Here is a 24,572-nt window from a genome sequence, read left to right as displayed (position 1 = left end):
TTCCATGTAGGTCGTCGGGCGACGACTTCCGTTAAGTCGTCTAGAAAAAAATAATTTTTTTTGTGTTTTATTCTTCAATGGCAAACTAACCTGAGACGACTTACATGGAAGTCGTCTGGTATAACAAAATAGTTGATTTTTTTAATTTTCACGAAAAGACTTATGTGTATCGTCTAGGAAAAGTCAAATTTCTGATACAATCCGGTCAAATGCAAAACTAACCCGTTACCCTAGACGACGTCCATGTAAGTCTCTCGAAGTTTTTTTAAAACAACAAAGATGGACGACTTTCATGTAAGTCTTCTAGGTTAAAAAGTCAATTGCAAAATACCCAAATGGACGACTTCCTAGAAGTCTACCAGACAACCTCCGTGGAATTCGTTTGCGTCAATGTTTAATAAACTTTCATTTTCTCTAAACTAAAATGATTTTTAATATTTTTTTTTAATTCATGTATATTAGTCGATATTTGAGCTCCTGAATGAAATTCTAACTTAAATCGGTTTTAATTATGAGTTTACCGATATTCATGTGTTAATAACTTTACAGATATGTTTATTTTAATTTTCAAAAGTGTAAAGTAACCTTCAAGAATATCAAGTAATAGCTGGTTTACTGTGTCTTTTTAATCAGAAGATAACTTTTTTAACTACACTTTCACGAAATTTAAAATTTTAATTTTTCACTTAAAATTTTGAGTTCCTGCTGCTTAATTTTCATTTCCTTTCCCGCTTAAATTGCCGCTTATATTTCAATTTCCCGCGTTAAATTTAAGTCTTCCGAGAAGACGTCCTGAACTGTTATATCTTTAACTATGTAATGGTTTATCTCGTTTGTGAATGTGACTAAGTTTTTCTTGAGAATTCTTCTCCTTTAGTTGTTGTAATACATTTGATTTATTTTATTTTCTTGTGTTTTGCTATTGAAGTTGTATCCCTAACTTCAATTAATGTCAAGTATTTTTGGCAGATAATATTGGTGGATATGACATTCTGACCAAATTTTTTTTATTATTCTCTTCAATTTACAAAAAAAAAATCACAACTAAAGGAGTACACATGTAAATACAAACCGACCAAACAAACATCTATTAGATCATTGCTTTACAAAGACAAGTTTGGGACTCCACTTGATCTAAAAGAAGACTCCTTAGAAAGATTTCCAGGAAGTCTCCTGACACTTATATTTTAGAAGACTTTAAAGACTTCTAAGCGCATTATATTTTAGAAGACTTCCCATAACGTTTTCCAAAATCTGCTCCATATCAGGAAAAATATGTATACCAGACCCAGATCTGAAAACCCTGCATATAAAAAAATGTTCAATGACTTAAAAAAATAAAAAATGAGTGGAAGATTATATATATATTTTTATAGAAAACACAAAGTACAATCCAATGGAAGATGAGAACCATCTTGTTAAAAACCTGCACAAAAAGATAGATTCGTGAGAAAGACATGAGACAAAAATGAAAAATTCGTATACACTTTAGTATTTTTCAAGTCAAAGAGACGCTCGTGGGTTTGTTGAGATTTTAATTTGAAAAAATGTAAGAATTTTCTGCAACAGGAGGTCACCAAATGAAGAAAAATCAAAATAAAAACTTACCAAAACGCTTAGATCTGTTACGAAAGGGAGACATGTGAGAAGACTCCGTCAGAAGACTTCCAGGTAAGTCATCCTGGAAGTCTTCTAGCGCTCATAATTTAGACGACTAACAGGTAAGTCGTCTTAGAAGTCTTCCAGATCTGAAAACCTACATATCCAAATTCCAGATCTAAAACCCCCTGCATATCCAAAAAACGTTCAAATGGCTTAAAACAGAGAAATGAGTGGAATATTAGTAGATCTACCTTTATAGAACACCAAAAATACATATATAAATAATAGATCTACCTTTAAATGAGTGGAAGATGAGACCCATGTGATGAAACCCTGCAAAATAAGATAAACTGAGAAGACATGAGACAAAAACATAAATTGATATAAAGTTTGGTGTTTATAATTTCATGATTAGAGAGAGGTTGGAGAGTTTTAGAATGAGGACATACCATTTTTGTTGCAGTTATTGAGATGAGGTGATAGAATGTGTAAATTTTTCATTATATATGGTGACAAAAATTCCAATAATGTTAAATATTTTCGATTCAGAAGACTTTTAGTTCGTCTTCTAATAGAAGACTTACTAGACAACCTTACTTGTAAATCGCATAAAGACTTCAATATTTTTAGCGGGAAACTAAAATATTTTTTAGCGAGAGTTAGAAGACTTTCATAGAGAAGTTTTCTAATCGCCCGAGACGACTTACATGTTAGGTCGTCTAGACCCTAAAAATCTCTCTTAGACTAATTAACTAACTAAAACCCTTCATAAATCAAATAAACTTAAACAGTATTTACTATACACAAAAATAAACACATATAGGTAAAATTTTAATTTTTCAAAAAAATATATTAAGCTTTCCAAAATCTACCCTAAGACGCTGCATACAATACTACCACATATGGTTCAAACCCCCTAAGCAAAAAAATATCGTGATTAACTACTTTCACTCATCTATGTTGAAAACTACTCAGTTTTATTATATCTTAATTTATATCACTTAAAATTGTTTATAATTACAATGAGTTTAATTTGTCACTTATCAAAATATTTTTTTAAAACATTATGATTCTTTATATTTAAGATCCACTACCACACCAGAAGATTTGAGAGAGTAAATCACTTCTTAAATAATTTGAATGATATCCCGTTTACCTAACTCTTGTTCTTAGGTACATTTTTTTATAAAGATGTATTTTCTACTGCATCTTCTTTTTTTTGTTTAGAAGACATGATATATATATATATATATAAATAAAAAATTTATTGATTGACATTATCATAATTTATATTAATAATACTTTTAAACTATTTTATTCTCTATAGAATTTTAACCGCTATATATATATATATGGAATAAAATATGTTAAATTTTTAATTTTAATATTCATCAAAAATATTTCCTTAAAAATGATAATTTTATCTGAGCACAAAAATTAAAATATATGCAACATTATTATTAGTTATTAGGGTCCATTTTTATTTTATAAATAACATCATTTTAATTATATAAGAATATTATATGATAGATCCTCGAGATACGCTCAAATTGGCAGAAACAGAATCAACACTCTGGACTGAGGCACAGGTACCCAAGGAAAACAGAAGAGTCTTACCGATCGAGCCTACAACCCTTCCTTCGATTCCAGGAAGATGGTGCTTCACAGATGGCTCTTGGAAGGAGAATTATGTTTTCTTAGGACAAGGTTGACTTAGTACTTTAGAAGGTTTTGCTAATTTGTTGGGGGCGAGGAATGTACGGGCTTGTCTAACTCCTCTGCATGCGGAGATGGAAGCTTTATTATGGGCAATGGAATGCATGAAAAATTTACTTCAATTTCAGGTTACGTTTGCAACGGATTGTTCTCAATTGGTAAAGATGGTTTCGGAACCAGAAGAATGTCCAGCATTTGCAAATTATTTGGAAGATATCAAGAACCTGAGAGAGAGTTTCATTAGATCAAAGATCATCTATGTACTAAGGACGCAAAATTCAACGGCGGATAGCCTAGCACGCAGTGTCAGGAAACAACCGTCTTTCGTCGTTAACATGGATCAGGATCTCTCGGTGTGGTTCACAGAGTCAGTATGAATCTGTTTTTGATGACAAAAAAAAATGATAGATGTCAGAAAATTAGTCTATTATTAATTTATTAATAAACTGTATTGTATATGCTATTTAATTAGTTAAAAATATCCTGGAAATACACTAATTTCAACTAATTGTTGAAATGGTTGTATAATATACTTATTAACACTTGAGACGACAACTATTTGTAATCGACAACATTAATCGCTGTGTTTAAAACTATCATGTCCTAAAACTAAGGCTGGGTGAAATCACCTTAATTCCACATGGGAATAAGTATATTAGCATTCATGTTTTTATAAGGTGAAGAAAATTATGAAACGACATACTTTGTGGGCCTGTGGCTAAGATTTCCATCAAAAATATTGGAGAATAAAAGTTGTCATAAAGGTTTTTCGTCCTAAGTTGTCATAAAGGTTAGATCAATCATCAAAATTATATATAAAAGCATGGATGGTATAAGATTACCATTTTTATCTATACTTTGCTTTTTGAATTTTAATCCCAGTTGTACTAAGATATTCGACGTGATCGGTAGAAAATAAAAATACATAAATGAGACTGATATAAAGAATTATCGTTGTTTTCAGACATATAATAAAAAAAAAATTAGATTTTTTTATTTGTTTCCTTACTCACAAGTGGTAGTGATACGGTGTAGAAGAACATAGAAAAATTATACCATTTACCATTAAAAACTATTAAGTTATAAAACTTATATTTAGTTATTAACCAGAAGAAATATTTTTTAGAAATTAATAGCAAATCCAAAAGAAAAGGAAGAAAATAGATTTAACTAGTGTGCATTACAATGGACATAATTATATTTGTTGGGCTCCAAATAAGTTTGTATTAATCATATAAAACGAAGGTAGATATTATGAGGTATTAAATAAAAAGATTATTATTATTTTTTTTTGAAAAATGGCTTACTATTAAATACTAGAAAGATACAAGAGAATGACTCTGCCATAGTGTTCAGAATAGAAGTAAAACAAATTGCACGCAAAGCTTAACATAGTTATAAAAGAAGGAACGAGAAGATGAAGAACTCAATGGTATTTGAGTCTTAGCTGGAAGAACGATGATGAGCAGTACCACCTCTTCCACGCCTTCCTTTCTTACCGAATGTAAACCACTCCATATCCTTTAGTTTCTGAGAAGGCTTTAAGCAACGACCTCCACGCGATCTATGAGCCATATCCGAACTACATCTTGAATTCACCGCCAAAGTGAAACCAAATTCATCTGGCACTTGCGAATTAAGAATAAGAGGATCTGACACTGAAGCTGGAGATGACGGCAACGAGGAGTTGAAGACAAAAGGTGAGTTAGTGTTGACTGTTTGGGCCAGAGAATGAGTGGGGGAGGAGACAATTTCAGTCTCTATTTCCTCTTCCAACATGGCTAGGTTTGCAAATCTGTTTGAGCTTGATGCTTCACCTAATTGCTTGCTTGATCTTATCTCCATGGTCACCTAATGTGGTCTCACATTTCAAATCCATTGCTGGAGAGGGTGAAAGTGAACCTGCATTAATGAAGTCTAGAGGAGCATAGACAGTATGTGAAACAGATGTTGTCGAAGTGGAGGTCTCGTTGTAACCAGAATTGGGGGTCAATTGTGCCTTTTCTGACATGCAATCTGTTTCAGATGAAGGAGCTTTTGAAGTTTTGGAGACAACTTTTGGAGAACTTACAGCATGGGTAGTCTCAGTCGCTATTGAGGCAGATTGTCTGGGAGGTGTAGGGACATTTACCTCAGTGTTGTTTATAGTAGTTCCAGTTGACTTTACCTCTCCCATAAGGATAGGATCCAGCCATGGCTTACTAGTGAGCATTGGAGCACCTATACCTGAAGCTATCCAGCTTATTCCCTTTTGGAGTAAAGTTGATGCGGAATATTCTTCAAGGTGAGCCAAACCGGAATAGTTGTAATTTCAAGCAGAGCTAGAGTTCCAGCAGGATTCCAAGCAGACACAAACAAAATACAATCATCAACATGCCAAATTCCTCTCTGTGTTACCCATTTACGAGTAACCTCATCTGGAATGTGGAAGAGAAAGGAGGAATCTCCTAACTGGCGAGTGTAAATACGACATCTTGTTCCCCAAATCCTATTCACCACCAGACTGAACCAATCCATTAGGAGGGGAAGAGCATCTATATAATTGTCCTAAAACAAATTCCTTTTGATTTTCCAGACCTTCAAGGAGTACATCGCGAGGAATGCCCATCCTCTAGAAACTCTGTACAGCAGCGACGGTAGAGCCGTCGATTGAATCACGATGTTGACTTAGGGTTGTCGCAGAAAAAAAAGGTTATTCATAATTTGTTTTAAAATCATTTATGTAAGTGCTCGAGATAACTTATAATAAGTTGCACTTGCGCTTACAGTCTTCTTCCTTAGAGTAACACTTGGGCGCATGAATAGATTTAGGGATGATACAACAAATACATCTGGGTAAATGTTTTAGGCGCACTGGGCATATTATTTGCATGCACTTGTTTCTTAGCTGCAGGGCCCGCTTCAAAAACAAAAAAGTAACAACAATATCATTCGGAGGAAAAAATAATTATTAATGATATTATCATGTGATTGCAATGGTGAAAAAAATAGATGATGAACAAAGTAAAACTTTTTTAAATACATACATTCATGAAGAGAAAATAAAGCAATCAAGATGATGCAAAAGATAGCAAACTGTGATGACGCGACATATTGTTCTCTTACGATACCAACACGTTTATTATTATTTCTTTTGAATATTACATTTACTCGTTTTTGGTGTAATTTCTATTTAGATTAATTTATAGATAGAAGTATGTAAACTAGCAATGTGTCTTGTATGTGGATACATAAAAAATTGTTAGATTTGTTTGACTCGTTTTTTTCTAATTATTGTCCGGTAATCATATTAATGTTTAACCTTTTTTTTTCTTATTCAGCTGTTTATATAAACAGTCAAACTATTTCGTGATAACTATATTAGACTAATACATATGAGTTATTAACTGAAGTACTTTTTCGGAAAAATAAATTGCTATTTATTTGGAAGTTCCATCAGAGTTCATGAGGAAGAGGAAGCCAAGTTGAGATCTCAACGATATGACTTATAACATCTCAAAAGATTCAGACGACTTTCCGGAGCTATATTCGTAACTGTATTTTTGTTTGGCCAGAAAGAACCGACTGTAATTTCACAAGGCTTTTAGTTTAGTTTTGCATTTGATTCAAGTTTTGATATAGTTTTGCATTTAAAATTAAGTTCTGAGTTATGTTTTGCAAATTCTTTATTATATTTTTAGATACCATAAAAGTATCTGACACCACTTAGTGATAAAAGAATAAATTAGAGCATGATTATCGGGGGTTCTTAGGATGAGGTTTTTAACGGAAAATAAGAACATGTCTCTTAACTTTTAACTAAAAAACTAACTAGTTCTTAAATAAGAGTTTTAAGAGCCGGTTCTTAGCTTTTGTAGTTAAAAGTTAAGAGACGAATTCTTATATTCCGCTAAAAACTCCACCCTAAGAACTCTCCAATAATCATGCAAGGGCCACGTATTCTTTATCATATAATTCACATCAATAAATCACAAACCACCATTCAACATTTTACCTATAAACAAATGACCCATCCGTCACTCATTTTAATAAATAGATCTTTATTTTTTCTTCTTAACCACGAGATCATTTTTATGGATATATCCACGATGTTTTTAATAATAAGATAGACGTACAACCATTTTATGGCATTGTCAATATAAACGTTGGGTATCACTGGTGACCATTCGGAAAACAAGAGAAACAAACAGAAAAGGAATATACGGAAAAAAAATAGCAGGAATGAAAAGGAATGGTTGTTCCTTATCAAATTTAACAAGAAATAGTTTTGTCCTTTAATTCTCTAAAAAAAAAAAGGAACTAGAGGGAATGAGAAGAAATTATTATTCCTTGTCAATGATGATTTTTTATAGGAACATTAGGAAATGCATTATTCCCCGTCATTTTCCGGTCACCGTTCATACCCGTTGAGATGTCACCGAACTTTGGTGAGCTTGCCTTAATTAGAAAAACATTATAGTTGCAATAGCGCCGACGATCACTCCTAATCATAATAATCATGGGAAGTCCACATTATGTTACCGTGTAAAATCATTCACTTCCTTTCTAATTCAATTATTGTTACTTTAATTAGCTGAGACTGGTTTGAGTTCTACGTTTACATCCCATCACGATTGATAACCTATCCCATATTTATGATTATATAATTTATAAATAAAGGAAACTAAATCGTGATTGAAAGGTAAATGTCCTAATGTTGGCCAGATAACTCGGAAAGATTTTATCACTTGGTAATTTTCCCATATTCGTTAGCAACATGCAAAGGGGAACAAAAGATGAGCATGAGTGGTCACTACTCACTGGTACAAGAAAAATAATTAATGCTCCACAAAAATACAAAAGTTAATAAAGATATTTCTTTTTTAGAAAGAGTATTTATCCGACTGGAAAGTTGCACACCATTCAATACACATAAATAAATACGTAGCCGCTCGAAAAGGCCTCCGCTATATCCTCTCACAGCTCTTATTCTTTGGCGGAAATGTCCACATACAGTAGAGTGCACCGTACCTTGCTGTACCCGTTCTCTTTCGTCTGAAGATGAGACGAACCTAATAGAAGTTTTGGAATCCAAACCTAATCGAACCTGTTGCCAACATGAGCTTAGTATAACGTCGAATCAAGTTGCTAAAGTACACTGTACCACTATAGGACCGATTCCCATAACACGAATACGAGTTTTAAAATATATTTATTACTTTTTGGTAAAAATATTTAAATTTTACTTTTATAAATTCTAAATTTTAATTCATGATCTTGTACTCACTGCTAAATATACGACGTTTTGGATTTTTTTTGGTTCCAAATTAAATTACGTTTTATATTTTTAATATAAAATTTATTAATAATTTATATTTTATGACTAATGATATTATACAATTTATTTTATTATTGGTTAAATTTCAATTAGATAAATGTTTAATGATATTTTTGTTTAGAAAATGTAAAGATTTTGCTGACAAATTTTTTTATATCAAATATGACAAAAAAATGTTCAAATGATTTTAATTTAATCCATATCTGACTGTACACTGAATCACTGGTTGAAAATGATGACGAGGATTTAAGGATATACTTCCTAGTATAAATACAATCACTCTCTATAAATACTCGAATATACCATGGATAAACATAATCTCCACCTAACTAATTAATTCCAATAAGTGTAAAAAAAGCAAACTAATTAATGTACACCACGTAGACGATTGACTACAAAATCAGCTGAGCGCTAATCCTGTACTCCACGATCGGACGGACATCAACGCAGTAACGCACACGCACCTCGTCTCTTAAGCCCTAAAATCAACGGCCAAGATGAAAGCAAGCGTTAAGGGTGCAGCGTAAAGAACGGTGCAACTAACCGTACCTGATTTTGAATAGAGCATCCAAGAGAAGGGAGAGGCAGTGTTATAAAACGACACGATATCCTCATTTCATCTTCCATCGAATCATCTCATCTCATCTCAACTCTGTGTTGTTTGTTGTCTCTCTTATCGTTTTGTACGGAGAGAATGGTGGCGTCAGCTTTTCTCCCGGAGCTCTGGACGGAGATCCTCATCCCTGTTTGCGCGGTGGTCGGCATCGTTTTCTCGCTCTTCCAATGGTTCATCGTCTCTCGCGTGAAGGTCTCCGGCGACCAAGGCGCATCCTCGTCTTCTGGCGGTGCTAAGAATGGCTACGATGATTACCTCATCGAGGAAGAGGAAGGTGTTAACGACCAGAGCGTCGTCGCTAAGTGCGCTGAGATTCAGACAGCTATATCTGAAGGTAAGATCTCGTCAAACTCTGTTCAGATCTCACGGTCGTTGTCCTAGATCTGGTTATGTTTGGTTTGGTTGATGATTGAAGATTGTTTTACTGTATTGATAAGGACGTTAAACTACTACTAGTTTAGTAATCTTTTAATCTGATGTGTTTTGGAATCTAGTCTTGTCTGAAAAGTGAGGATCTGATTTGTTGTGTGTTTGGGGACAGGTGCAACTTCATTCCTATTCACGGAGTACCAATACGTTGGTGTCTTCATGGTGTTCTTTGCCGCTATCATCTTCGTTTTCCTCGGCTCCGTCGAGGGATTCAGCACAGAGAGCAAGCCTTGCACCTACGACTCCACCAAAACCTGCAAGCCTGCTTTAGCCACCGCAGCTTTCAGCACCATTGCTTTCATCCTCGGTGCGGTCACCTCCGTTCTCTCTGGCTTCCTCGGCATGAAGATTGCCACCTACGCTAACGCTAGAACCACCTTGGAGGCCAGGAAAGGTGTCGGAAAGGCCTTCATCGTTGCGTTCAGGTCAGGGGCTGTGATGGGCTTCCTTCTCGCCGCTAGTGGTCTCTTGGTGCTGTACATTACCATTAACGTGTTCAAGATCTATTACGGTGATGACTGGGAAGGTCTTTTTGAGGCTATCACTGGCTACGGGCTTGGTGGATCTTCCATGGCTCTCTTTGGACGTGTTGGTGGTGGGATCTACACTAAAGCTGCTGATGTTGGTGCTGATCTTGTCGGTAAAATCGAGAGGAATATTCCAGAAGACGATCCAAGAAACCCAGCTGTAAGTACATATATGATCTTTTACTTTTTTTATTTATTTATTTATAAGTTTTTGACTTGATTTTTTGTTGGTTGTGTTATAGGTTATTGCTGATAATGTGGGTGACAATGTTGGTGACATTGCTGGTATGGGATCTGATCTCTTTGGGTCATACGCTGAAGCGTCATGTGCTGCCCTTGTCGTTGCTTCGATCTCTTCCTTTGGTATCAACCACGATTTCACTGCCATGTGCTACCCACTGCTCATCAGTTCAATGGGTATCTTGGTTTGTTTGATCACGACCCTCTTCGCCACTGACTTCTTTGAGATTAAGGCTGTTAAGGAGATTGAGCCAGCGTTGAAGAACCAGCTCATCATCTCAACTGCTATCATGACCGTTGGAATCGCTGTTGTATCATGGGTTGGCTTGCCTTCTTCCTTCACCATCTTCAACTTTGGAACACAAAAAGTCGTGCAGAACTGGTAATGATGATCCTTCTTTTGTGTGGTTGCTTTTTGTCTACGGTGTAAGATTCTAATTACGGTGTACAATTTTTGGATTGCAGGCAGCTATTCCTGTGTGTTTGTGTTGGTCTTTGGGCTGGACTCATTATTGGTTTCGTCACTGAGTACTACACTAGCAACGCCTACAGGTAAGAAACTACTTTCACCATTACTATTAGGCATTCGGTTATTTCGGTTTCGGTTTATACCGTTTGACCACAATCCCACCATAGTGAACCAAAAATCGTTTCGGTTTGGTTTTTGGTTTTTAAACATAATTTCTGAAAATAACACTTTTTGTTTTCGGTGAAAATTCGGTATAATTTGAAAAGTAGGATATTTTCGGGTTTTCGGTTAAATTTGGTTAGTTAGGTTCGATTAATTTCAGGTATTTTTGGTTAACCGAACTAACCAAACCGAAAACTGAAAATCGGTTCGGTTCGGCTGGTTCGGTGCAGACAAAATATGCAGGCCTAATTACTATCATTCTTCACTGTTAGGACAACTCTGATGTTCCCGTATTTGTTTTTGCAGCCCTGTGCAAGATGTTGCAGATTCATGCAGAACTGGTGCTGCCACCAATGTCATATTTGGACTGGCTCTTGGTTACAAATCAGTCATCATTCCAATCTTCGCCATTGCTATCAGTATCTTCGTTAGCTTCAGCTTTGCTGCTATGTATGGTGTTGCCGTTGCCGCTCTAGGGATGCTCAGCACCATCGCCACTGGTTTGGCAATCGATGCTTACGGTCCCATCAGTGACAATGCTGGTGGTATTGCTGAAATGGCTGGAATGAGCCACCGCATCCGCGAAAGAACCGATGCTCTTGACGCAGCTGGAAACACCACTGCCGCTATTGGAAAGGTTCGTGGCTTTAAACCATGCCTTTGCTTTTGATGTGATTCTGATTTTTTTTTTTTGTGTATAGGGATTTGCTATTGGCTCTGCTGCGTTGGTCTCCTTGGCTTTGTTCGGTGCCTTCGTGAGCCGTGCAGGAGTCCACACCGTTGATGTTTTGACCCCAAAGGTGATCATTGGTCTGCTTGTCGGCGCCATGCTTCCTTACTGGTTCTCGGCAATGACGATGAAGAGTGTGGGAAGTGCAGCGCTTAAGATGGTTGAAGAAGTTCGCAGGCAGTTCAACACCATCCCTGGACTCATGGAAGGTACCGCAAAGCCTGACTACGCCACATGCGTCAAGATCTCCACCGATGCTTCTATTAAGGAAATGATTCCTCCTGGTTGCCTTGTCATGCTCACTCCTCTCATTGTTGGTTTCTTCTTTGGTGTTGAGACCCTCTCTGGTGTTCTCGCCGGATCCCTTGTTTCCGGTGTTCAGGTATATATATTCTCTTCTCAGTTCTCTTGTGAATAACTTATGCTCATCGACGTTCTTGTTTTATATAAATAGATTGCCATCTCTGCATCTAACACTGGTGGTGCCTGGGACAACGCCAAGAAATACATTGAGGTACAGAACTGATTTATCAAACCATTTTTTAAGAGATGAGAATCAAAATCCTTAAGCATTGAGATTTGTTTTTTTTCAGGCTGGTGTGTCGGAACACGCAAAGAGTCTAGGACCAAAGGGTTCAGAGCCACACAAGGCAGCTGTTATAGGTGACACCATTGGAGACCCGTTGAAGGATACCTCAGGACCTTCGTTGAACATTCTGATCAAGCTCATGGCTGTTGAGTCTCTTGTGTTTGCTCCCTTCTTTGCCACTCACGGTGGTATCCTTTTCAAGTACCTCTAAACTCATCCCTGAGTGAAAGAAGAAGAAGATGATCATGATGATGATGATGAAGAAGAAGATGAAGATGATGGAGATCTTCTTTCTTACCATTCTTATTTTCGTTTTGCGTAGGTGGTTAAACAAAACCTGTTTTTGTTGATGAGAGCTCATTTAAAGAACCAACCGAATGATGTTTCTCTCTCTCTTATCACTTTTTGTGCTGTCTAGAATTTAGAAATCCACCAAGTATTTGAGACTTGTTTTTTTAGTTGTTGAGGTTCTGCCTGCTCTGCTTCTTTTACTTTTTTCGTCTTCGTCTTCTTTCATAACATTATTACACATACACTAGATGGTTAGAAACAACTTTGGTTTCTAACTAACACCGTCGTATCCAGCCACACTCTCCATCAACTCCCCAGTCATCCTGGCCTGTCTCTCCCGTTTGTAAGCCACCGTCACCGTCATATTCCTCTTCCGTTCAAGAGCATTATCAGTCGCACTACACGTGGCACTCATCCTGGAAGCGAGCTCAGTCGACAGTCGCTAATGACTCCTGCAATGCTCTTAGAATCCGACTGTTCAAATACAAAGGCATAACTGCATCAAGTATCTGAACAGGGTCTTGCTCCAACTGCATCGTCCATTCCACAGCAAGATTCCCATCTTTGCTCGTTAGCCTAAACATCTCATCCTCCATAGCATCAACACACTCTCCTTTCATCGTCAGTGGCAAGAGAGTGTGGATCACAGGATCATATTTCACCAAAGCCACAAAATTTATCCACCTCCTCACTCACAAACAACAAAAACACATCATCTGCTATAACTTGAGAGCTTATTTCGTTTGGGAAGACAGAGTTGGAACTCTTGATTCGAGGGGATAAGAGTTAGGAAAGAGAACTTGTGGGGCTTTTTCTAATTATAATGTTATACGAGGGTTTAATACAGAAAAGTGAAAAAACGTGGGAAGCATAATTCAACTTGATGACAAATTATTTTAATTTACTTTACGGTCCTTGTGGTTGTGGTATTCATCAGATTCGATCGTCTTCCTCCTCTCCTCATATCGCTTCTCTTCTTCTTCCACAAGTTGTTGCTTTGCATACACACTCCTCAAATCACCACAAATCTCTTCTCCACCGCCACCACCGGCACCACACAATGCTACTCCATTTCTCTCCCACGAAGCCCCTCTTCTCTCCCCCCAATCTCCGCCGGAACCCACCCGCTATCGCCATTTCTCCGCCGAGATCCCTCCGCATCCGCGCCATCGACGCCGCCCAGATCTTCGACTACGAGACCCAGCTCAAATCCGAGTACCGCAAATCCTCCGCCCTCAAAATCGCCGTCCTAGGCTTCGGCAACTTCGGCCAGTTCCTCTCCAAAACCCTAGTCCGCCACGGCCACAACCTAATCACCCACTCCCGCTCCGATTACTCCTCCGCCGCCTCCTCAATCGGCGCCCGCTTCTTCCACAACCCCCACGACCTCTGCGAGCAGCACCCCGACGTCGTCCTCCTCTGCACCTCCATCCTCTCCACCGAATCCGTCCTCCGATCGTTCCCCTTCCAGCGCCTCCGCCGCAGCACGCTCTTCGTCGACGTCCTCTCCGTCAAAGAGTTCCCCAAGACCCTCTTCCTCAAGTACCTCCCCAAGGAGTTCGACATCCTCTGCACTCACCCGATGTTCGGACCGGAGAGCGGCAAGCACTCCTGGTCCGGCCTCCCTTTCGTCTACGACAAGGTGAGGATCGGAGGGGAGGATTCTCGGCACGAGAGGTGCGACAAGTTTCTCAAGGTGTTCGAGAGCGAAGGCTGTAGGATGGTGGAGATGAGCTGCGAGGAGCACGACAAGCACGCGGCTGGGTCCCAGTTCGTGACGCATACCATGGGGAGGGTGTTGGAGAAGTTTGGAGTCGAGTCTTCTCCCATTAATACCAAAGGTTACGAGACGTTGCTTGATTTGGTGGAGAACACGTCCAGTGATAGCTTTGAGCTTTACTATGGTTTGTTTATGTATAACCAGAACGCGCTTGAGCAGTTGGAGAGGTTGGATATGGCGTTTGAGTCTATTAAGAAGGAGTTGTTTGGGAGGTTGCATCAGGTTTATAGGAAGCAGATGTTTGGTGGTGGGGAGGGGAAGAAAACAGAGCAGAAGTTGCTTAACGACGGTGTTGTTCGCGTGAAAGAGGAGTCATCATCATCATCATCTTCTTAAACTCCAATGTTGTTTGTGTTTGTTTCTGAATAAAAAGAAAGCTATATCGTTTTTGGAAAGAATCGTGTGTTTGTGTTCATCTTGGTCATGAAAAGTTGGTAATCATTTGCTCTGTGTAATTATCAGACTAATGTAGCACATTTTTCCCAAACCAAACCGTATTTGCAAGAGATTTTGCCAAACGTGTCCTTTGTACAATCAATTTCACAAAACAAATATGACATGGCTACTGAAATTGATGATGACATGTCTTATAGCTTAATATGACATGTACAATTGCATTTTATGTTAATTTATATTTTTGGTAAACTTTTTAAAATATGGTAATAATTCATATATTACATTTAATGTCAATTTATATTTTTGGAAATTTTTTTAGAATGTGAAACTCATAAATCATCATTAAAATAAATGTATTCAAATATGACATTATAAATTTCGAAATATAATTTAATTATATATTTTTAAATTATACAATTTTATAACTAAAATTTTCAAAAATGCATACAATTTTTTTAGAAAATTATAAAATTTAATCGTAAAATCATTATTTTCTCTCTGTTGACGGCGGACGATTAAAGAAACCAGTGATGACGTCGGGACCACGAAGCTGAATTCAATCCTCACGATTAAATAAACCAGTGATGGCGTCGGGACCACGAAGCTGTTTCGAAGCAACAAGCATATCCTCATGATGATCATAACAAATAAAATTAAACATGTAACTCGAAGAAGCAGATTCTGAATCCTCACAGACTTCGTCACTCCAATCTTCCGATTGTGTAATCTATTTACGCTCCGTCTCTTTCATAACTTCATCGAAATTTAGTATCTGACTCCTTATACTTATCGACTTCATCCTCTCCATCATCACCTCCAGTCCTCCGTCTCCATTACCACTAATCCTTTATATGTTGTTCCTCCCACAGTCATCTCTGCCACCGTCATTAAGTTCCCAAAGGTCTCATCTTTCAATCCGGTACACGCCCACTCAGGTCGGTGGTCCCCCGGTCCCGACACCCTCACTGATTTATTTATTCTTCCGCTGTCAATAGAGAGGAAGAGAAAAACAAAAGACAAACGAGAAAAGAGAAAGGAAAAAGGAAGAAGGATGTTTTGGAATTTTCTAGGGTTAAATGTGTGGGAATGTGTGCAAAACTACCTCAGTAGTAAAATGTGTTCTAAAATGTAATAAAAAGTGCAAAAGTGACTTAAAGTGTAAATGACTCTATTTATAATTAGAGCTTGATCCACACGTTCGCGCGGCTAGCATGGGTTATGATTTTTACCTTTTTTAATAAATTTTTGATGACATTTTTAAACACATAGGTTATTGTGATATTTTTAGGGTTCTACGAACCTACCCGGGCTCGGAAAGATCCGACTCGAACCCTTCCAAAAATTTATAATATCCAAATATAGTTTAATTTTAAAAACCAAAAAAACCGATATCCAAAAAATGATTCTTACTCGAATGGCTACTTAGATGTTTGTGCCTAACTGTAAACAAATTAAAAAAATTGTTATTGAATTTTTGTCACGAATGAATCAATGTCATTCAAACCTGTGAAATTATTATGATTAACCTGTAAAATAAAAGATGTAGAATTTTTATAGTAAATACAATTAATGAAATAGTTAGAATGAGTGAAAAATAAAGATGTAATAAAAACATTTAAAATATGTAAATTTTGTTGTATACTTTGTAATAAATAATGTCGAATTAATGAAGAAAAACAATAAATGAATTAGTTAGAATTAATTAAATGTGAATGAAAATATGTAAGAAATTATTTTAAAATAAGTAAATATGATTTTGCACTTCAGTTTTAATAGAATAAATAAAACACTATTTTTATTTATTTTTTGTTGCTTTATTTTATGTTTTCGTTATATCACGAAAAACCTAGTTTATTTTATCATAATAGTCACCTCATATGCTAGGCGAATCAAAGACGACTAGGTGTTTTCCTGCACCATGTGCGGTAAAAATGTTTTTAAATCTAACTTATATTTAAAAATAAAAACTAAATTGAAAACCGAATGGATATTGTTGGACCCGAATATGACCCTCAGGTGAGGTACCGATAAGCGTGAGCTAGCATGTGGGTTGCGATAAGCCCATCATAACAAAGGGAGCTGAAAGCCGAGCTGACGACTGGACCTGGGAGACATCATAGCAGAGGTCACGACAGAAAGTGAGCTAACACCTTAAGAGACTCGGTCAAGAGGAGCCTAAAGCGAGCTCCGTAATTGAAGCCAAATATCTAGGAGAACAGTTGAAGGGTTGCCAACGAAACCTAGACTATATAAAGATGGAGAAGATAAAAGACAAGGGCTCTTTTTTTTTCATGGATCAACTTTTGTACTAGATTAAAAGCATTACGTATTCTTTGATCATCACAAGATACATTCCTTTGTATTCATCATCTTTCAACTCATCAATAAAATCATATTCATTCTTCAAGTTTATTTACGGGATTCAGCCCACGATTCTCATTCATCTCTCTTGACCTAACCTAAATCTAAGAAGTGAAACCTTGTCTCTCACAATTGGCGCCGTCTGTGGGGACAAATAATCGAATCCCTTTCTCTAAAGCTTAAAGGATGAATCCATTAGATGGAACGAATCCATCTAACCCCGATCAATCGAACCAGAGCAATAGCTCACCGAACCGCACTGCTCCGGGGGCAAATAACCCGAGAGCCTCCGGAGGGACCAACTTTGGGTCCTCAGCCCTCAATAACCCATCGCATCAATCCGCTCCGAACCAAACGGAAGATCAGCTTTCTGAGATCCGTCGGATGATGCTCCAGTTAGTGGACAAAGCTCAAGAGACCGAGCGAACGGTGCAACAGTTAGCCGAACGGCAGCAACAGTTCGAAGAGATAACCAGATCTCAATCCGCAACGACCCAACCGTCCGTCCACCAGGGAAGAGGAGTCACTTTCCATGAACGGTTAGCCGACCCTTCCTTCCCTAGAGAGCGCCTGAACTTCTCCCCTGATAGCCCAGGTGCAGAAGGGCAGGAACCTGCTTTCCGAACGCCTCGCGCTAGGACAGCTCCTGCGTTTACCCCTCCTATCACCAGCACCATGGGGAGCAATGTAGCTACAACTAGCTCCATGCCTGATCGAAACACCGGTGGGAGCACCCGTTTGCCTCCACCGCCACCTCCTTCCGGGTCTGGAGCAGGAACCAACATACCGTCCGGGGCCAGAACATCAGCTTCAGTGTTTCAAGCTAGGGTTTCAACCCCAAGCACAGACGAATACCAAAGAACGGATGCTGATCCTGCAGCTCTCCGCACTAACCTCGCTCGGAGCCTAAGGACCAATGAGCGACCTATTTCGCCAGCTAGCTGGGAAGACGACCGAGCTCGGTCTCACCAGGAACCTGCTCGCCGAGTATCTGATAATGACCCAAATGTCCTTCCCTTCGAGGGACCTGACGCAATTCGCAGGTACATGGAGCGAACCCACGCAGCTCTCCAGAAATTGGGAGCTCAAGTTCACAAGGTAACGAGCTCAGCTCCCGAAATCGAGAGCTTAATTGAGGAGACTCGTGGAACTCCGTTCACCGATAGAATTGCCAACTCTTACATAAGAGATACTCGAAAAATTAAAATTCCTGAATACGATGGGAACGCAGACCCAAAGGCCTATTTAAGAGCCTTCCGATTAGCTATCGTTAAAGCTCACTTCACAAAGGAAGAGTGTGATGCAGGATATTGCAGAACATTTGCCGAAAACCTGATCGGAACAGCCCTCGAATGGTTCTCCAGCCTCGAGCCGAACTCTATAGACAGTTTCGATCAATTGGCTAACGCCTTTATGAAGCAATATTCAACTCACATCCTGAAACAAGCGTCTGAGGCTGACCTCTGGAAGATCAGACAAGGACTGGAAGACTCACTGCGAGTCTACATCGAAAAGTTCAGAGCAGTAAGAACTAAACTCTCGAATCCCAACGATCAGGTAGCCATTGAGGCTCTTAGGAGAGGTCTCTGGTATAAATCAGGTTTCTTCTCGGAGCTAACGCTAAATCCCCCTCCAACCATCGATGACGCCCTCCATAAGGCCTCTAGATACATTACCTTGGAGGAGGAAATGGCAGCATTAGATAAGCTCCACAGAAAACCCCAGAGTCACCCGAAAGGCGAAGCCTCCGATGGAAAGGGACCTCACAAAAGAGGTAGCTCCCGAAATAATCAGACCCAGGGAGAACATTCTTACGTAGTCGAGGAAGACAAGGAAGAAAAACCTGTCGCCGCGACAGCTAAAGCCCCCTGGTCCAAAGGTTATGACGAGAGCAAACATTGCTCTTACCACGATCGAAAGGGACATTCAACCGAAGAATGTTGGGACCTCCAACGACAACTGGCTGCTAAATTCGCAGCCGGAGAAATAAAAGATGTGGACCTCAAAAAGCCACAACCTTATCAGAAGAGAGGTCCCAGAGATAGCTCTCCGAAACGCGAGAGGTCACCTGAAAAAGAAACAGACTCACCACCCCCAGCTCCCAAAAAGAGAGTCGAGATGATCCTTGGAAAGTTTCCACAAGGAAAAAGCCTACAAATCGAGGCCCTCTTGAGTAAACCACCTCCCCAATCGAGCCCTGGCTCAAGGATCGATTACATCCTTGGAGGGTCCGGTGTGTGTCAAGACTCCGTTAACTCTATTAAAAGTCACGTACGGAAAGCTGTGTCAAACACTCAGTCCAAACCGACCAAGCCTGAGTCTAACACTAAGATCTCTTTCTGGGAGAGCGAGACATTAGACCTCGATAGACCTCACGACGATGCCCTTGTCATAACATTAAATATAGCAGGGTACGAGGTACCTAAGCTCATGATCGACACCGGAAGCTCCGTCGATCTTATTTTCTACAACGCACTAAAGGGAATGGAAATAGACGACTACGAAATTGTCGACCAGAAATCCAACCTCGTAGGTTTCTCAGGTGAAACAGCCACCTCATTGGGAACAATTAAGCTCCCAATTATAGCTGGCGGAGTCATGAAAATGACCAACTTCATAGTTGTCGACAAACCATCCCCTTTCCACGCAATCCTCGGAAGGCCTTGGATTCATAAGATGAAAGCAGTAGCTTCAACTTATCACCAATGCGTGAAATTTCCAACAACCAACGGAATAGCTACCATACACGGTAGCCAAAAGATTTCAAGGATCTGTTACCTGGGAGGATTCGAAATCATAAAAGAATCCCCCCAATAGCAATTACAGATCCAGGAGAGTCGCGAAATGCAACGAAATATCCGAGGTCCCCCTAAGAACCTCACCGAAAAAGTTAGCATCGACGACTCAAACCCTGAGAAACAGGTGAGCATCGGATCCGAGCTACCTCTCGAAACCAAAAAGGAGCTCGTCGAATTCCTAAAACAGAATATCAAAACTTTCGCATGGACCACCAGCGACATGAAAGGCATAGATGCAAATGTCACCACTCATAAGCTCAATGTAGACCCTACTTTTAAACCGATCAAACAGAAACGTCGTAAGCTAGGTCTAGAAAAAGCCCAAGCTGTCAACGACGAGGTCGATCGACTAACAAAGGCCGGGTCCATCCGAGAGGTACAATACCCCGATTGGCTAGCTAACCCAGTGGTAGTAAAAAAGAAGAATGGGAAATGGAGAATCTGTGTAGACTTCACCGATTTAAACAAAGCCTGTCCTAAGGACAGCTTCCCGTTACCTCATATCGATCGTTTGGTCGAAGCAACGGCTGGACACCAGCTCTTGTCCTTTATGGATGCCTTTTCAGGATATAACCAGATTATGATGGATCCTGAGGATCAAGAGAAAACCGCATTCATAACTGAACGAGGAACCTATTGTTACAAGGTCATGCCGTTTGGTTTGAAAAACGCGGGAGCTACCTATCAAAGGTTAGTAAATAAAATGTTCGCTGGACAACTCGGAAAAACCATGGAAGTCTACATCGACGACATGTTAGTCAAATCCTCAAAGGGGGAGGACCACATCTCCCATCTAAGAGAATGTTTCGAAATCCTCAACAAATACGACATGAAGCTAAACCCAGCTAAGTGTACCTTCGGAGTACCTTCCGGCGAATTCCTAGGTTACCTCGTAACCGAAAGAGGCATCGAAGCCAACCCGAAACAAATAGCGACATTCCTGGAAATGCCATCACCTAAAACGACCAGAGAGGTACAAAGATTGACCGGACGGATCGCAGCACTAAATCGATTCATCTCCAGGTCCACCGATAAATGCCTTCCATTCTATAAACTTCTGAAAAATAATAAGAAGTTCTTATGGGATGAAAAGTGCGAAGAAGCCTTCAAACAGCTGAAGGCTTACCTCTCGGAACCTCCGATACTATCCAAACCTGTAGTAGGAGAACCACTGTACCTGTACCTCGCCGTGTCGGCAGCTGCAGTCAGCGGAGTGCTAGTACGAGAGGAACAAAACGAACAGAGACCTGTCTATTATACTAGCAAAAGCTTAATAGACGCCGAGACGAGATATCCCACCATGGAAAAACTAGCCCTAGCAGTCGTGACAGCGCCAGGAAGCTGCGACCTTATTTCCAATCGCACTCGATCATCGTAATGACCTCACAACCATTACGGACGATTCTGCATAGCCCTAGCCAATCCGGACGATTAGCAAAATGGGCTATAGAGCTCAGCGAGTACGACATCGAGTACAGACCCCGAGCAGCAGCAAAAGCTCAGGTCCTCGCCGATTTCGTTATTGAGCTAGCATCCGAACATCTAGACCAGGAAACAGAGGTTCCGAAATGGAGCCTATACGTGGACGGAGCCTCGTCAAGGCAAGGCTCCGGTGTCGGTTTAAGACTAACCTCCTCAGCCGGAGAAACCATCGAACAATCCTATAGACTTGGATTTAACGCTTCCAACAACGAGGCCGAGTACGAAGCACTAATCGCTGGATTAAAGCTCGCCCTGAGCCTCGGAATTCGGGAGCTAAACGCCTACAGCGACTCGCAGCTGGTAGCTAGCCAGTTTCACGGGGAATACGAAACAAGGGACGAAAGAATGGGGGCATACCTCGAGGTCGTCCTAAACCTCACAAAGCAGTTTGACAAGTTCGAGCTAACGAGGATCCCACGAGGGGAGAACTCCTCAGCAGACGCGCTCGCCGCATTAGCTTCCACATCCGACCCTCTCGTAAAACGAATTATACCCGTGGAAGGAATCGAGAAGCCAAGTATCGACATAGCTACCAAGGCTGAGATGGATAGCAAACCAAAGGAAAAAATAGAGGATAACAGCCTCCCGACGGTAGCTACCCAAGTTTTCACGACATTCTGGTTCCCGAAAACTAGAACACGCAGCTTCAGAAAGCACACCTCCAGGAAAGCAACCCAGAACCCGGAAAACAACGACAAAAGTGAAGGTACTCACCGAAGTTCAGACTCCCTAGAGCCTAACTCTACGAGTACCTCCGGGGGCACCATCCAGACCTCGGAGCCACTTGTCTATAAAGTCCAAACAAGAAGCCGCACCGCTCTTAAAAACGCATCTAGGAACGCTACACAAACCACAGGGGATAACGAGGAAATTGGAGATATTCCTCAGAACCCAGAACCTACTCCAACAAATATCTCCGGGGGCACCACGGCACCAGGTCCCGAACAGGAATCTCCCTCCTCTCTTCACAACAAAGTTGTAGGAAGAGAAGACTGGAGAATACCGATCATGGATTACATCCTAGAGGGAAAAATTCCACCCAACAAGTGGGAGGCTCGAAAACTCAAAGCTTTAGCAGCAAGATACTGTATAATCGAGTCAGCCCTCCACAAACGAAGTGTCTCCGGACCTTACCTAAAATGCGTTCACGGCCTAGTAGCTATGAAACTCATGAAGGAAATGCACGACGGTTCCTGTGGAAACCATTCCGGAGGCAGAGCCTTAGCCATCCGAATAAAAAGGCAAGGCTACTTCTGGCCTACCATTATCGCAGATTGTGAGGTCTACTCCTCATCGTGCGACAAATGCCAAAGGCATGCACCGATCATACACCAACCAGCGGAAAAGCTGTCTAACATATCAGCTCCCTACCCATTCATGAGGTGGTCTATGGACATTATAGGTCCATTAGTACCTTCAGGGAAAGGAAAGAAGTTACTAAACCTCCTGGTCCTAACCGACTACTTCACGAAATGGATTGAAGCTGAAGCTTTCCAACAAATAAACAGATTCGAGGTCGAAGGATTTGTTTGGAAAAACATCGTATGCAGGCATGGCGTCCCATACGAAATCGTAACCGACAATGGAGGACAGTTCATATCCCACGACTTCAAAAGTTTCTGCGATAAATGGAACATCCGCCTCACCTTCTCATCACCTCGGCGACCTCAAGGGAACGGACAGGCGGAGGCTGCCAACAAATCAGTTTTAGCAAACCTCAAGAAACGCCTAGGAGCCCAAAAGGAGCTTTGGTCGGAAAAACTACCCGAAGTACTATGGGCCTGCCGAACCACCCCACGAAAAGCTACAGAGGAAACTCCCTTCTCCTTAGCTTATGGGATGGAGGCTGTCGTCCCAGCAGAAACCACCGCAGGTAGCCTCAGACGGGAGCTCTGCACCTCAAATCCCGCAGCTAATAACCAGCTCCTGATGGATAGCCTCGACTTGATCGAGGAAAGACGAGACCAAGCCTTGCTTCGCATTCAAAATTATCAGCAAGCAATGGCACGACACTACAATTCCAAAGTAAGGCCCCGACAGTTCGCCGTAGGGGACCTAGTGCTTAGGAAAGTGTTCGAAGGAACAAAGGAACCGGGAGCTGGAAAGTTAGGAACCAACTGGGAAGGACCCTACCGAATTATCCACATAGTACGACCCGGAGTTTACAAACTCCAGAAGGTACGAACCGGGGTACCTGAAATCCGATCGTGGAATGCCACGAACCTCAAAAGATACTATCATTAGGTACCTAAAACCCCTGAACTACGTTTGGCTTGATCCCTTGACTGGGTACGTAGGCAACTCCGTCATGAGTGCAGCCCCAACCTCTTCTCACCAACCTCCTCACCTAAGCCAAAGGGGCAGGTGTTACCAAGAACACTTAGCCTAAAAATAGTTACTGTGTAAATAATCTGAATCATGTATTCTCTGATATCTGATATTAATAAAACGATTGATTCAGTTTCATAAACATCAAAGGTCTTAAAACCCTCCAAGAAAATTTAGGTCCCCCTAAATCGGGACCTAAGCTCAACAATCTCGAATACATTCAGGTCCCTGAAAACCTGAACCTAAGGTCTTAAAATCCTTAATACACCCAGAGGTCTTAAAATCCTTAACATAAACTAAGGTCTTAAAATCCTTAACAATCAGCAAGGTCTTAAAATCCTTAACATAAACTAAGGTCTTAAAATCCTTAACAATCAGCAAGGTCTTAAAATCCTTAACAATCAACCAGGTCCTAAAATCCTAATCAAAACCAGAAGGTCTTGAAACCCTTATCAAAATCGAAAAGTCTTAAAATCCTAAAGAATCAGGAAAATCCCGAAATTCCTCAATTCCATCCGTTAAACTTCAAAGGCCTCGAAGTCCTTCGAATTAACTCAGGTCCCTATGAATCTAAATAAAGGTTCCTACGAACCTGAACAACCAGGTCCCAGAACCTTACGAATCGGACTCAGGTCCCCGAGCTAAAATCAAGAACTCCTCTTTAAGGTTATCACGACCGAATATCCATTAAGCTAAATGCTTATCATAAATAAAGACTAAAGGTCCTAATCCGACTCAA

At 40.1% G+C, this 24,572-nt stretch overlaps 2 protein-coding genes and 1 pseudogene across 2 annotated transcripts; all 3 read left to right on the top strand.

The window, feature by feature from the left end:
* Nucleotides 1-9,226: 9,226 nt before the first annotated feature.
* On the top strand, nucleotides 9,227-12,855 carry LOC125591288 (pyrophosphate-energized vacuolar membrane proton pump 1-like). The gene is made up of 8 exons (XM_048765218.1): nucleotides 9,227-9,585; nucleotides 9,793-10,367; nucleotides 10,450-10,829; nucleotides 10,913-10,999; nucleotides 11,385-11,715; nucleotides 11,780-12,190; nucleotides 12,263-12,322; nucleotides 12,402-12,855. The coding sequence occupies exons 1-8, from the start codon at nucleotides 9,330-9,332 to the stop codon at nucleotides 12,606-12,608; spliced, it is 2,307 nt and encodes a 768-aa protein (XP_048621175.1). The 5' UTR covers nucleotides 9,227-9,329; the 3' UTR covers nucleotides 12,609-12,855.
* Nucleotides 12,856-13,204: 349 nt separating this feature from the next.
* LOC106414620 (arogenate dehydrogenase 2, chloroplastic-like) lies at nucleotides 13,205-14,960 on the top strand. Its single transcript, XM_013855247.3, has one exon. It carries the CDS (start codon nucleotides 13,572-13,574, stop codon nucleotides 14,802-14,804), a length of 1,233 nt encoding a protein of 410 aa, XP_013710701.2. The 5' UTR covers nucleotides 13,205-13,571; the 3' UTR covers nucleotides 14,805-14,960.
* A 5,109-nt stretch (nucleotides 14,961-20,069) lies between these two features.
* LOC125591291 lies at nucleotides 20,070-24,539 on the top strand (annotated as a pseudogene).
* The last annotated feature ends 33 nt before the right edge of the window (nucleotides 24,540-24,572 follow it).

The sequence above is a fragment of the Brassica napus genome, chromosome C8 (assembly GCF_020379485.1).
Source record: "Brassica napus cultivar Da-Ae chromosome C8, Da-Ae, whole genome shotgun sequence".
NCBI classification, from domain to species: domain Eukaryota; kingdom Viridiplantae; phylum Streptophyta; class Magnoliopsida; order Brassicales; family Brassicaceae; genus Brassica; species Brassica napus.
Note: the sequence above shows the minus strand (reverse complement) of the source record. Positions and strands in the feature narration are given on the sequence as shown.

What these genes read in the sequence shown, in the direction of transcription:
- LOC125591288 (XM_048765218.1), top strand. Translation starts at nt 9,330, where the DNA reads ATGGTGGCGTCAGCTTTTCTCCCGGAGCTCTGGACGGAGATCCTCATC. An exon ending in ACGATCCAAGAAACCCAGCT is followed by an intron (nt 10,368 to 10,449) that starts GTAAGTACATAT and finishes GTTGTGTTATAG; the next exon opens with GTTATTGCTGATAATGTGGG. An exon ending in CCACTGCCGCTATTGGAAAG is followed by an intron (nt 11,716 to 11,779) that starts GTTCGTGGCTTT and finishes TTTTGTGTATAG; the next exon opens with GGATTTGCTATTGGCTCTGC.
- LOC106414620 (XM_013855247.3), top strand. Translation starts at nt 13,572, where the DNA reads ATGACAAATTATTTTAATTTACTTTACGGTCCTTGTGGTTGTGGTATT.